The following is a 15,437-nucleotide window of genomic DNA, read 5'->3' as shown; positions in this document are numbered from 1 at the left end:
CACCTCCTCAGAAACCATGAGACACGTGGAAGTTTACTTAGGCACTGCCATTGCAACAACTTTTGCATAAATGAGTAGTACAGGCAATAAGAAACTTTGTAATACACACACAATGACAAGAACAAAAAGCAGCAAGAAAGTAGTTGAAATGGAATAAATCTTAGCTGTGAATGTAATGATGATATATGTACGTGAAAGGAGACTACAGTACCCGGTTGAGCCGCTTTTAGCCTGGACAAAGAAGAGATACGGTTATGCATGGAGGTCTACAGATCCTATATGGTATCCTGGGGCATGGTTGACTGCAGATGTTGCTGTTGGGCCTGTAGATCCTGCACATTTTTAGGTTTCTGAAGCTGGCATCCCAGTTGCTCCCATAAATTTGTTGACTTAGAAGCCCAAGGAAGTGTTACAATTTGGCAGAGACATACCTGGTAAACCCTTGTTGCATTTGCTGAAAAAAATTCCAGTTGAAAGCCATGACATGAGAAGCGACATGTGGCCACAGGATGTCCTGCACATATCACTGAACTATTGGTGTCCTTACTAGTGATCACTATTAGTGGAGACTGCCATCAATTCCTACAAAGAATTGGAATTTGTTGCCAAAGAAAATATGGTTCCAGCCCATAGTAGTCCATGTTTCCCATTCATGAAACCACTGCAAACAACAGCGACACTGGCTAGATGTTAATGGCAGGACATAATGGGATCTGAGACATCAAATGTTCTTCTGCCAAGTGCTCGGAATTGGTCTAGTCCAAAACACAGTTGGCCCATGTGAGTGGATGGTAGACTAGGAAACTGTGGGAGCTGCTCGTACTCATCTGTGGATGAAACAATATTCTCTACTGGTCTGGTCTGTCGGGAGCAGTGGATATGTCATGGCCCAGACACCTTTTAGTAGGTCAGCACTGCATAAAATGCTGGCAATGGCTCAAAAATACCACCCCGCTTCTCTCAGTCCAATAAGGCATGCCCTCGTTCTCAGTGTCTATCAGTAGGTGCACTACCCAAAAGACACATCTGAGACCTTTTTATAGGGCAGTGGAAGAAGCACTTTAATGCACCATTGTGGCAAGACCCAGTGTCTAATCTGAACATACCTGTAATAATTTACATATCTTCCTGAAACATAACTGCAAGCGGAGTTTTGCAGCAATCCAACATTTGCATCTGGGTGTCTTCTTGTCGGATGTAAATATCTCTTTCTGCACTTATTAGGCTGTTTCCCTGCTCCCTCTTTCTGTGTTAAAGTGACTTTCACAGTGAAAATCCCGACTAAATCCAACAAGACGGACTGCAGGTCACATGACTCAGATTACACATGTCTATGGAGGGGAGAGAAGCAAGGAGTGAGCAGGAAATACAGGAGATGAGAGGAAAGACCGGATTAGTCTGAAGCTGGAGCTAAACAGCTGCTTTCTGTCACAGCCAATGCACTTTACTCATATCAAGAGATGTCAGTATTTCTCTGTATATTTCCTGCATGATCCTGGGGCTGTTTCTGAGTGAAACAGACATTGGTAGAGAGAATATTTGCCTGTGCTTACTGTTATTATCCAACCACCAGTACAAATACAGCCCCAGAGGGGGAACATCTAAAACAGCACAATATAAATGATATTTGTGAACATGATATGTGCTTATACATTAGTGTTACTCCCTTTGTACACACACACACACACAATCCTGTAAAGCCTTATAGTCACCCTGCTGCGGTATTCCCTAAGCTAGAGGAGAGATGCTGGGGTGCACATCCCCATTGCATCCTAGAACTTCACAGGGAGCAAGGATGACTCTAAAACCCTGGTCCATAAGAACCTGTGGGTGGTTTAGTGCCCAAAATCGACCTGACAAGTTCTCTTTAAGATGGCCATAACAGCAGCAGAAGATTAAAACCTCCTTTAAGTGGGTAAACCAAGAATGGAACAAAAGCACAAATACTCGACCATGGTTCCACAGAGAGAGGACACCTGACATCGGTGTTGCTCCCAACAGCCAGACCTCCATCAGTCTAGTATTTATTACTTATGTCCTTTCGATGTTCAATCTAGAAATCTAGGATGATATGCTGGGTCCATAGTAAGCATTTCACCATCTTTTCGGCAGTTTTCTCCTGTTCTCCATTTCCCTCACCGTATCATAATGTTCCAGCACATTTAGTCTTGTCTGTACTAACCTAATCCCATAAGTGGACAGGTCGCTGCCTCCCACAAGACCAGCACACTCCTCCTCTGCTGCTGCTGCTGATGATACATCACTCAAATAAATCAGAGTCTGCTGTGTCTCATGCCATGTTGTGCTCGTCCTGAACTAGTCTGAAGCTTTAGATACATCCGCGTCAACAGCTGTTACAGTGGAAGCTTTTGGCAAACTATTTACATGTAACATCTGTTAGTCGTCTGCTTGTAGAAAGCACAGTGCAGCCTGTGTGCGCCTGGCGATGACGTCCATTACAATGAGCAGTTTATCCTGGATGACGGGTATGGACATGCATGGATTCACCACCTGTAATTTAATGCAGCTCTTACAATACACAGGCCGCCATGATTAAAAGTGAATGTAAACTGTGGTCACGCTTCAGCTCATGTACATTAAACAAATTAAATTGCCTTTAAAGACCGGTTTGCAGTCAGATTGTTCTTCCGCCTGTAACATATTCCATCATAAGATTGGGATTTAATAAATGAAAGGAATGTGATAGGCACAAACAGAATCTGTGTAAATACGAAAGGCTTTATGCAGATCCGTACTAGCAGGTAAGGGCTCGTTCACATCTGCGCCCGGTCTCCGTTCTGCAGGTTTCCGTTTCCTGCACAAAACAGAGGCAGGAGACGGAAACCTGCCGGCATTTTTCAATCCCATTCAGTTGTATGGGTTTGAAAAGTCTCCGGCCGTGTGCGCCGGTGAGCGTTTTATGCTCTCTGCGCCGAAACAGTTTTTTTTTTTAAACCGGACACAGAGTCAGACATGCAATACTCTGTGTCCGGTTTTCGCCGCGGAGTGCATAAAACGCTCACCGGCACTCACAGCCGGACTCGGCATGACAGGTTTCCGTCTTTTGCATGCAGAAGACGGAAACCTGAAAACGGAGATCGAACGCTGTTGTGAGCCCAGCATAAGGAGGCATTCAGCACTTCAATAAAATGCCACCAAGTCTCTCTCATATGTCGTGTGCTTTTTAAAAGGGATTAGCTACGACTGTTTGTCCTATAAATTATAGAGGGATGGACAGGAGTTGTCCAGGATTAGAAAAAAAAAATGGCTTCCATATTCAAAAAAAACAGCACCTCCCCAGTCCACAGGTTGTTTGTGGTATTGCAGCTCAATCCAATTTACTTCAATGGAGGAGAGTTTCAATACCCATCACAACACTATTTGGAAGACGCCAATTCTATACCAACCCCTTTAAATTAAGTACAACGTGAAAAAAAATGGTAGATTAAAAATAAATATATTATAAACATATAAAACTCTTTTGCGTCATTCCAAAAGATGACATTTATGTACCACAAGTATCAATCATCACATCAATATTTCACAGTAACATATCTGTTTTATTAAAGACAGGTTGGACTTGTTGAACTGATGAGACTAACAACAAATTGTCACAAAATAAAATGTCACAAGACTGGCACACCCTGGACTTATTTAGAAAATGTCTGGAATTTTTTTCATCAGTTTTCTGCTCTGCGAGCTCCAGCTCCATAATTGTCAGTTGTCCCTGAGCTATTAGGTGGAGACTATCTGCCATCATGTCTCATATATACTGCACACAGAATGTAGAGGAAATCTAGTCATTGAATATGGTCATCCAGAGGCAATAGGACATATCAAAGACATAGGGAATATGTAGAAAAGTACTGATGTGGAAAGCACTTGGGATGACATAGAAACTTACTATTTAGATCCAGCTGTCTTCTCCCTCCCCTGCTGCTTACTGTCTCTCCTCCATAGTAATATTATTATTATTATATATTATGGGCTGTAATCTGACACATCTATGAGTTTAGGTTTCTGTATATATTTCAGAATAAATAATAGTTAAGGAAGAAGGGGAGGGGTAAAGAGTAAGATAAGCAGAGAAAGCAGCAATTTTCTCTGAGAGATTATATATTACACATTACAAATTTCTCAGTGAACTGAAAGTCAGTCTTGTTTCTCAAGACACACTTAGCAGGGAATTCGAGTGAGCAATTTAGGAATTTGGGGGGAGCCTGACGAGAGGAAAGGGGTATTTTTCTCAGATAGGGCAGATTACAAAGATTCTTATACAAGCTTACTAGAGGTCAATGGATTCCTCAGGTCTCTTCAGTAAACCATACACCTAGCAGACACTTGAGCACTCATTAGCATACGGCAAAGGAGTTTTCATTTTAGCTAGTTTTATAAAGAAAGCGGAGCTACAAATTGCTATTAGATCCTGGCATGTCAGAAAAGTAGTGGGGAATGGTGCCTTTAAAAGGGTTATCCGGTTTTCTAATATTGATGGTGGATTTTTAGGATAGGTCAGAGATCAATCAGAGACCAGTTCACCCCTTTAAAGGGAATTCTAGGACTTGGGTCATCAATAGGTGACCAGTGGAAGTCCAAAACCTATCATCAACAATCATCCCTCCTTCCTACAACGTCCTTCGAATATGAACATAAGGTGCAGGTTTTCACACATGGTTCAATACCTACCATGCCATTTGCCTTTGTATACTGTCCCAAAAGATCCCGATCCTATTCTGGACGACAGCATTACCTCACTTGCCTCTATTTCCCAGTAGTAGCTGGAATCTCTTTGTCCACGTGAGCGCTGTAAAGACAAACATATCTGTGACTTTAACAACTCTGTATCTGATCACTTCCCAAACTGGTAGACTATTCCTCCATAATCTTGCTCCCTTCATCATGAGTGTCACCTCTAGCAGGATGGGAAAGTGCCACCATCTTTCCCCTCCAGGCCTTACTGGCAATCCCATGTGCACTTGATCTATTCTGCTACAGAAACATTTCCAGAGACTTCCAAAATACCGAGAGGTGCACTCACAATTTTATTTTTCTCCTGACTGCTGGACATTGTAGATTTCTCTCTGTGCGTTGGAGCTGGGGTTTTGGACTGTGTCCATCCTGTAGGACTCAAGTTATTCGGACTCCCTGACAATAAATAGTAAGAAGATTACACAGTGCCACATAATAATAATAATGATGACGATGATATACATAAATCTATTACCCATCCCCTGCCACTCCAGTTCTGATACTTGCTGATCCTCCACCAGTTTGCACTTTCTGCTCCAGCCAAAAACGCCTCAGCATACACATGTAATTGCAGATACCGCAGTCACATGTCCATAAGTTACCATTGGAGCAGGAATTCTAGAGTACTGGTATCAGCATGTGTCAGACCAGCGGGGGATCGGTCACAGGAATATGACTTTTTAGTTAAAAAAATGTTACTTAGCTGGACAATCCACGGTGCGGATTCTCTTACCTGATTCACTATGTGTTCTTACAGCATCCTGCAACACAAACCACAGAGATTTTATTAAGCAAGCAAATATAACACCACAGAAATAGAGCAAAGGGAATGGGGTGAAACACAGGCTGGCAAAAGGAACGGCATGCAACGTGGCACAGGCAATTTTATAAATGAAGAAATCTAATGGCTAAAAATCATTTAGTATCCTTAGAGCAACCACAAAGACTAGACGTTCCATACACAGAAGGAGAACGCTCAGAGCGAATCATCGTCATCATCCTTCACAATAAACAGTCCCAGTGCTTTGGTGACATTTCTTTCTCCTTAGTGGTTTATGTCATGTCCTTATAGGAGATTAGCAGTTTATAGTTTACAAAAACAATTTTCCAATTACGTAAATTCTTGGAAAACCACTGATGGCCGCCACATGTTATTTAGAAAGATGCCAAAGACCAGAAAATGGTACAAATAAAAAAAAAAAAAAAAAAAAGAAACCAAGTACTTACCTGGTAATTCTCCTGCTCACATGTGCCGCTGCCGCTCTGGTAGTCCCTGCTGATCATGTAGCAATATCGTCACATATATCATATGAGTGACTGCTACGGCCTATTACTGGCCAGCACTGTACAGTATGATGTATGACAGGCTGGCAGGGATCACCAGAGCAGTGGCTGGGGATATAATGGGCGAGTAATGGTTATTTTTTTTTATTTGACTCCTTACCTACTCTTAGGCAGGATCCCAATCCTGGACAACCCCTTTAAGCTCCATTATGTTAAACATCTCCCTATTCCGGTATGTTAAATGCTGCACACGGACACACTTTGCATGCGGTAGTAACAGGGTCTCCATGCATGGGCCTCTTCTTATACCGCGCTTCCACATTACAAGGATATCAGATATGCAAAACCAGACCACACTGACATGTGAAGAAACGGGGGTAGTCAGTCTACACATGGGATGACACCAAGTTGGAAAGGAGTCCAATGAGGTCTCAGACTGACAAGACTCCAACCTAGTAGTAGTATATACTGTATTCTCAGTGTCAAGAAATTTCCATGCTGCAAAAATAAGTTATTCAGCTAGACAAGATATGGAGGGACCGACAGTATGGTAGTAGAGATGCAAACAAACTATTAACCAAGCCCAAACATACAAAAGTCAGGCCAGAAATACCTACTCTGCCCCACAAACAAAAACGTCTGGATCGGGACCTTGGAGAAGTATTGATCCAGTTATTCTAGTCAGAGGAAATGAAAGAGATGAAGAAAATATAGAGGATGCCAAAGAGATCAGGAAAACACAGGAAAGTCTTGGAATAAGCTAAGGAATAGGTGGATAGACTTTAAACAATGGAGGTGTAAAATGGACATGTTGTCAGACTACACTGCCCTGTGTTATGGCAGCGCAGTGTGAGGGACAGGTCCGCTATTGTGCTGTCTGGCTAATACATGTACTTCAGTGATAGCGGGACTGCAGTGGATACTGAACCACAAGAACCAGCTGTCAGTCACTGCTAAGAGGGGAGGGAGGAGGCTCCTCATATTATTTGGCCCTTGCATAGGGCAGCATAGAATAAAAACAGATCAGCTTTAAAGGATTTGTAGGAGTAGAAAACCCAACTGGCTTTCTTTCACAAAAAGGACACATCCCCTCACTCCCATAGGGCTGAGCTGTAATACCAGACCACTGCAATGAGTGGCGCTAGGCCAAAAACAAAGCAGCAGCCATGTCATCCCTTATGAACAGAGTATGGTACTTGAAGGTACCCAATATGGCTGAAGAGGGACACAGATTTCCGATTTAGGGTATGACCTTTTTCTCCTGCTGAGGAAGACAGATTCATTAATGTCTGAGGACTGGACACAAGGTAATATATACTAGAACCTAGGTGCCAGACTGCCGTCTGCAATGCTCAGTCTGTAGATCTGGGTACAAAGTTTAGGACTGGTCTGTAGTATTTGTGGGATAAAATATTACAGAAATACCAAAATTAGCACCTCTTGATAACTGTCTACCGCAAACTGAATGTATGCTGAGGTGTAGTGAGAAAGCAGGCAATGGTATTACCTCTATCATTCTGCTATCCACAGGCATTGTTGTGCTGACCATGTGGACATTGGGTGTAGACGTGGACCTCTGTCGCTGAGAAAGGGAACACTCTGACGACGGACTAGGTGTTGTGAAGGTGAAGGCATGAGGTGTAGAATATCTGTGCTGGGAGCTGGCCAAAGAAAGAACAGAACATTTAAAGACAATGCTGGACAACTATGATATCTCATATAATAGAATACAATATGTTATATTACACGCACACACTCACTCACGCACACACTCACGCACACACTCACGCACACACGCACGCACGCACGCACACACGCACACACGCACACACGCACACACGCACACACGCACACACGCACACACGCACACACGCACACACGCACACACGCACACACGCACGCACGCACACACGCACGCACGCACACACGCACGCACGCACACACTCACGCACGCACACACTCACGCACGCACACACTCACGCACGCACACAGTATTTTGTAGTCACATCATCTTACACTTACTTTGATTTACTGTTATCACTGAACCGCAACAAACATACAGTAAGGAAAATGAATACTCCCTATACTAATGGCTGTAGCTCGAGATACTGGCGGCAGAGTCCCTATGGGTAAGTGGTAACGCCATCTATGCTCCAAAGAGCTCACTTGCTAATTGACAAAAATTTAAATATCACGGCAATGGAGGCTCCGATTCACAAAGGGAAACCCCATTAGGTGTGTGTCACCTGAATCATTCTGCAGGGTTGGGTCGCTATGCCGGTAAAAGACTCAGTGTAAGTTGGCCAAAGGTCTAGGTTCTGTAGTCATATCCTGCACAGCAACACTTAAAGATGATGGAGATTTCTTGCTCATTTAGATTCAACTGTATTCCAGTCATCTCACAGCCACTGCCAAGTAGAACAGAATATGAAATGACTTTACCTTGCAGGGCCTCGGACTGATTCTCGCATCCGTCGCATCGATGGAAATGAAGGCGTACTGCCATCTCCGTTATTTGGATTTGGAAACAATCTGCTAAGAGATGAAACATGCTATGGTGTAAGTGAGAATAATATTCCTAAGTGTTGGTCTAATTAGAAGTCATCTAATGTTAAAGGGGTTTTTCCTGGACTAGGACACTGGTGAGCTATTGTTAGTCCGACACCCAGGACCCCTGCTGTTTGGCAGCCTGTGCTGCTTAGGGGCGAGTGCCACGTCCTCTTCCCAGGCTTTATGACATCATGGCGATTGGTCTCATGGCAATGCCAAGCACAGCCACTAAATAATGTATGGTGCTAAGCCTGGTAAGCAGTGACTAGACCTCAGCAGTCAAAATCACAGTCCTGGAAACCCCCTTTAAGACCATAACAACTAAAGCTCTACCACAATGTTCCTTGTGACTTATAACTTATAACCTTATAACTATACAGCTTACGACCCTATACGCTATTCTCATCTACCTTGCCCCATTTGCACATCCTCAAACACACTCATATATGGGCAGATCTTACAGGACAATCATCCCAGGGCCAGGACTACTCTGAAGACTGACACCGTGGAAAAACAGCAAGGAGCCACTTATATTTACAGTTTATTTTTTTGAGGGAAATGGCTTTTAAGTTGAGAGTCGCTGAATCCGGGGTCTGGGTGGTCTTTAGTTAAGCAGATAGGGTTAACTAATAAGGTAAACAGTGACTGATGACAGAATTGCTGGAACCCTTTGAGACTAATGGAGTAGTGAACATGTGATAGAAATTAATGAGATAATTATTTACATTCTAGATACATGCGGCGCTGGCTCGGATATACGGGAAGCGCTCCCTCTGCTGACTTTCTATTCCAGCAGGATGAAAGCGGCCGATAATTTGTGGGATGACGGCCATGTTTATGTCCTTTGCTCATCCCACTGTCATTTCATTTACAATAATAACTGTTTTAAAATAGAATAAACTGGTTCATCCAGCTGTTTCCCAAGTGCCGGGATCTCTACGCATCCTATTAGGACAGACATCTCCACATTGACATTAAAGAGGCATGTGACGTGTCCGCTCACTCACAGCAACTGCCGGATATTGCTCCAGTCCACACACATGGTCGGGACTTTAGTACTGCAGTGCTCGTGAAACTTGTACCCGCACGTCTGACACCGGAAACCGTTCAGGAGAAATTTCTGGCAGATGTCACAGAAGGCCAATTTCAAGAAAGTCTTTCGTACCTGGGAAAATAAGAATTAAAAAAAAATAATTAGATGTGGCTTTAACCATATTATCCCAACCCCAATTGTTTAGATGGCTGGGGGTCCTAATTACTTCCAAAAATTAGAGTCATACCTATAAGAATGGCTCTCACTCTGGTGGAGTCAGGTTACTCATTTGAATGGCCACCATACAAGGTTAGTTTTTTTATTTCAGCCAGGAGTTACATATGATGGTGTCCTTTTAAAAGGGACCATCTAGGTTATTGTAGAGTCATTATAAGGCCCCCATGACATATTAATTGGCAGCACTTAAAGGGAGTGTATTACCACAACCCAGCATAGGGTCACCCCTTGTGAATCAGTGCTTACATTGCAAAGAGATGATTTTGTCAATATGCAAATGACCTCTTTTAGATACAAGGGCATTGCCGCTGATTTCTTTGGAGCAATAGTAACAACCTTGTTGTTCCAAAGAGCTCATTTGCATGTTGACAAACACTAATATCTCAGCAACAGAGGCACCGATTCACTATCCGTGTGGCTGGGTTGATACGCCAGGTTCTGGTGCCACTTCCTTCAACTCTCATTCCCACATGACTCCTATTCCAGATCCCAGCTAAAGACTGGAGCGGGCAAGGCAAGTGCTGCAGAAGGACATCACCTGCTGAGCCTGTCAGCTCCATGTACATAGAAATCATCAGCACAATCTTTGTAGGCAACAGTGTACTTTAATATTGTCACTGGAAACAAATTGGTAGCATGAAAGCCACAGTGACATACACTGCCATGGCTACTGCCAAAACACTGTCTGGAGCTACAGGAAAAAAGGTCAACAGAGAGCATATTGGGCAGTCTCATGTACGATAGACTGTATAAAGAGGCTGGTATCACCTTCTCCAGAAAAGTGTATGACTTCCCATAAAAGTCCTTTTAAGATAATTTAAAAATTGGTAATTATATAACTTAAAGGGGTATTCCCATCTCAAGGATCTTCTCGCTTATGTAAATGCAAGTTTTCCTAAATATTTTGTTTTAGCAATGTGGCTTTGTTTACCTGCTATTTAAGCTTATTCTTCCCATTGCTTACACAGTGTTTCCCAGCTTATATCTGATAACACAGGTCAGAGGATGACTCCCTACTCTCAGAGGGGGCTGCGTGTTCCCGCTTATGTACAGCTCTGCAGTCAGGACAATTGGATAAGCTAATTGTAGTTTGCTGATAAAGGCTTAGACCGAATTTTATCTCTCTCTGTAAGCACAAAGATAACACTAGGCCGATTCTCTGTAGATTTATGGTATGTGTTCTATTTCTCAGTAGATTTATGGTATGTGTTCTATACAACCCTGTGTAATGTAATATACATTTACTGTGCATGTTATTTGATCTATATTATGATAGATTTCTATTAATCATAAATCTCTCATAGTAGAGGGAATGTCTATATTTAGTGAAGTACTTCTGTGTCCTGTCCATCAAACAGTCAAAGTCACCCTCTCCCCAGCTTGTGGAAGACTACAAGAAGTGAGAAGGGACAGCAGGCAAACTGGTGAGAGCAGGAGATGGGGAAAACCTCTTCAAAGGGATATTATGACCTGATAAAGTAATAGCATATGGCAAGGACTTTATGATTGATGGAAGTTGCAAAGGTGGAACTTGCATTGACCTGGAGAATGAAAGGGACCCCTGTGCTAGATTAGCTTGACCCCCTGACCTGCTTTTCTTTGCCAAGCTGTACCCCAGCCACCAAGTGTATGGGGAACTTCAGTATGGTTACATTTATAGTGTAACCATAGTTTCCCTAACTATTTAGGGAAACCCTCGAGCAGAATGCCACAGTTCGCCCCTTCATTCTCAGGATGGGGTGCACTCCCAGAGGTTGGACCCTCAAACATCATAAAGTAACGGAATCTCCTATTTCCAATATGCCATCACCTTATGAACTACGAATATCACTTTAAAGGTGTAATGCTCTTTTACTATCAATACTTTCAGTTTTTGACAACTGTTATTCATACATCAGCTTTTATTAAATGTTTATATTCTGATATATATATATATATATATATATATATATATATATACATATACATATACATACATACATATACATACACACACACACACACACACGAGGACCAAGAATTACATGACAACAACCAAACAGGAATGAAGTGATGGCTGATGTAAAAAATAAACCGGGGTTACAGATTAAAAAGCTCAAAAACAAGGACAAAATGAAACTTACAAAATTATGGGTTGTGAGTGGGACATGATCCAAGAAATCCACTTGCAGCTCTGCCCCTATTAATGACATGGCGTCTGTGCTCCAGTCCAGCCGCTGTTTTCTGATGGAATGGACAAGACATTAAAACAGGACAAAGAACATGGAAAAATGATAAAAACAAGAGCACAATAGAATAGTGAGACCTCCACTGAGCAAACAGGACAAGAAAAGCTGTAAAGGTTTATCTCCATGTTATTTCACTTCATCTACAGCCTTTACAGAGGTAAAGAGATATTCTCAGGCTGCCAGAGACTAATTCTATTGACAGCTCGGCTCCATTCTTTCTATTCACCCAGTCTATATTTAGCCGTGTATCAATACAGTTAGGTTTTTTTTTTTCCATTAAAGTGGTTACAGCGACATTTCCTGCAGGATTCGTGTTATCCCATGCCTTCCCCAGTTCTCCAGAGGGACCGGTCACTCAACCCAACCAAGTCCCAATTTCCCTGGGCATAAGGTGACAGTTCAAGCCTCAACTCCTCCAAAAGCCAGGCCAAGTCAAGCCCCCAACAGACAGTGCACCGACTCTCTTGAGTCCATAGCAACTCTCTCTCCCCACATACCCTTTAAAAGCATTTACTGGGACTAAAATATTTCTGAGAAAGAGCATCAATATTAGATTGGTGAGGGGTCTGACAACCAGGACCCCCACAGATCAACCGAGGGAAGTGGCAGCAGAGCTCCAACTGTTTCACAGGCCATCCGACATCATGACCATATCAGCCTGTTTACAACTCACGTGAATGGGGCTGAGCTGCAGCACTTAGCAGAGATGCTCAGCAGGGTACAGCGCGGTGCTTGGTGAGTACTGAAGTGGCTGCAACACAACACTGTGCTCTCTTCAAACAGCTGATCAAAGGGTTCTGAGAGTTGATCCCCTGTTGATCTGATACCAATGATCTACTGTATCCCAAGGATAGATCATCAATATCTTAATTTTGGAAAGCTCCGCCTCCTCCTTCCTCGCTCGTTTTCATAGACAGTTACTTGTAATATCGAGGTTTGTGTTGCTATAGTCTGCCAGCCCCCATAGCAAAGACTGTCTCCTCCCCCCACTGCTGTTTTCGGGGCCTGGTTACGATATGTGCATTAAAAAAACAAAAAAAAAAAAACCCAGCTCTTTTAGTTGCAGATTTTGCCATATTTTTTTTAAAGCCAAAGTCAGGAGTGTATTTGACAGAAGGGAAACATCTAAGAGCTTCCTTAATATTTTCCATTTCTTTTCAAGCCACTCATGAGTTTGGCCCAAAAAAAAAAAAAAAAAAAAAAAAAAAATATAAAAGCAGCAATGTCTGCAACAAAAAAAAAACGCATTTCTGCAACGTGGTGTTTAAGCCTAAGGCTGAAGCCCCACATTGCCGAAACACAGGTTTTTTTTCTGTTGCATGTTTTACCGTGTTTTTTTTTTTTTTTTTTTTTTTGGGGGGGGGGGGGGGGTGTTAGGCAAAGTTAGGAGTGGCTTGAGCAGAAGAGAGAAGTCTAAGAACTTCCTCTATATTTCCCATTCCTTTTGTAGCCATTCTTGGCTTTGGCTCAAAAAGATGCAACAAAAAAAAGTTGCTTTTCCACAATGTGGGTCCTCATCCTTAAAGGGGTTTTGCAAGTTGAAGGTAGTGATAACCTATTTTTAGGATAAATGATCAATACCAGATCAGAGGGGTCCTGATTCTTGGCATCCCTGTCAACCAGTTGTCTGAAGGGTCTGTGGTGCTGTCCAGGCGCTGCAGCCTCTATATCATCACCTTTATTGCTCCATACACCTCCATGCTGTCAGCTTGGTAGCTAATGTGCAGGGTACCAGCTTTATCCTATTCTTAATGTCTGGGCTGAGGAGCCATCTTTTTCCATAGTTTACCACAACTCATTGGCGGTCATACTTAGAAGAAAGTACAAAGGGAAATAAATATAGATAAATTAAAAAAAAAAAAAGCGTCTGCCATACTGATGTAGTGTGAAGCCATAAATAGATTCAAAGTGCAGCCTCAGGCAATGTACTAGATGTAGCTGGTCGGCGCACACATAACCGATTATGTCCTGGCCCCGTACACACCTCAAGTTCTATTTGTGAATTTCAATGGAATATTTGGAAAGGCACAGCTAGAAAGTCATTGTATCTGTTGGCTGACAAACACAGCAGTCTCACAAATCCCACAGGAATAAGTTTCGTGACTTGTCCCCACCTACAGAAACCTGGTATCTGATTACCTCAACCATAACAAAACTAGCACTGGGAAACGTCCCAGCAACTGCAGCCAGGCCCTCGCCAAGGTACGCGGGGAGGAGGGGGCGCAACTTCAAGCAGATACTCGGCTCCGCTCAGAAGCGTTTCACGTGGTTGCACAATTTACAGTAAGACGTGTGACACACCAATACTAGGAGGTAAACTAAGGGGAGAAAGGAATATATGTTGTCATAACTATAGCCAAACAATTACTGCAAAGGAGGAGATTGTAAAATATTACATGGAATTGGGGAGGGGGAATCTCACCAATGATTATATACGGCCAGAAAGAGGGGGGGGGATTAAAATCACTTAAAATTTTTAGATTTTATTTATTGTGTAAATTTTTAATTCGCTATTGGATAACAAACTAATAACTACAGATCTGTGGACACCTCTGACCCAATGCTGTGACCTCCTTCTGGCCACACTTCACATTGTCCAATCCATACATATGAGGGTTACTGATGCCAAAATGGTCGCCAATCAGATATCTACCCTCCTGCTGATCCCCTTGATATCTAGGCAATACCATTCTTCTTGTCAAGAGGTGTGCCCCTTCCCAAGTGTGACACAGGCGGCACAAGATGGAGCAGGATAGGACCTGCACCATGTCATTGGAAAGCATCTGAAACCTCTATAGATGGTAAATACACTCTGAAGTCTCTCCAAGTGCATTCTTCTGTAAATGCGGCCCCACATCAGAGACACACTTAGTCATGTGCCTGGGGTCCAAGCACAAGGAATAACAAAAACCAGCAGAATCCATTGGGCAAATCAATTATTCCTATATATAATATTCCTTATTATTCGTAATTATTATTACGCCATGTACTAACTTATCCACAGGATAGGGCATCAGTAATCTGTGGAAGTCCAAAATCCGAAACCCACAGAGATCAGCTGTTGCAGCGGCCTTCAGGCATCAGAAGCTGCAGAAGTGTGCGTGTGCTTAAGTAATACCAGTGACTGCTGCAGCTCCATCCGCTGTATAGTGGTAGTTCCAGGGAACTGCAGCCCCACTCTCATTACTTGGATAGGAGCAGCCGTTGTGCATTCCTGTCCCCTATAGAAGCTATCGGCGCCTGGAGGCTGTCAGAACAGCTGATCTGTGTAGGATTTTGGTGTCAGATCCCCCACAGTTAAGGCATTGATGACTCCATTTGGGCACGGAAAACCCCTTTAAAACTTAGACGACTTC

The 15,437-nt window shown here is 42.9% G+C and overlaps 1 protein-coding gene across 7 annotated transcripts in view; it reads right to left on the bottom strand.

Moving 5' to 3' along the window:
• RAF1 (Raf-1 proto-oncogene, serine/threonine kinase) overlaps positions 1-15,437 on the bottom strand; it is a 60,604-nt gene that overhangs the window by 11,860 nt on the left and 33,307 nt on the right. For 4 of the 7 annotated variants that reach the window (XM_075287193.1, XM_075287195.1, XM_075287194.1 and 1 more), the window contains exons 4-11: positions 11,977-12,076; positions 9,591-9,748; positions 8,476-8,568; positions 7,541-7,694; positions 6,651-6,710; positions 5,483-5,510; positions 5,039-5,145; positions 4,687-4,804 (exon numbers count right to left, since the gene is read on the bottom strand). In XM_075287193.1, coding sequence (XP_075143294.1) covers positions 4,687-4,804; positions 5,039-5,145; positions 5,483-5,510; positions 6,651-6,710; positions 7,541-7,694; positions 8,476-8,568; positions 9,591-9,748; positions 11,977-12,076 — 818 coding nt within the window. The remainder of the gene's footprint in view (positions 1-4,686; positions 4,805-5,038; positions 5,146-5,482; positions 5,511-6,650; positions 6,711-7,540; positions 7,695-8,475; positions 8,569-9,590; positions 9,749-11,976; positions 12,077-15,437) is intronic. The other 3 variants (XM_075287197.1, XM_075287199.1, XM_075287200.1) reach the window with 3 other exon arrangements.

The sequence above is a fragment of the Leptodactylus fuscus genome, chromosome 9 (assembly GCF_031893055.1).
Source record: "Leptodactylus fuscus isolate aLepFus1 chromosome 9, aLepFus1.hap2, whole genome shotgun sequence".
Taxonomy (NCBI): Eukaryota; Metazoa; Chordata; class Amphibia; order Anura; family Leptodactylidae; genus Leptodactylus; species Leptodactylus fuscus.
The sequence above is the reverse complement of the archived record's forward strand: the minus strand, read 5'-3'. Positions and strand labels throughout refer to the sequence as shown.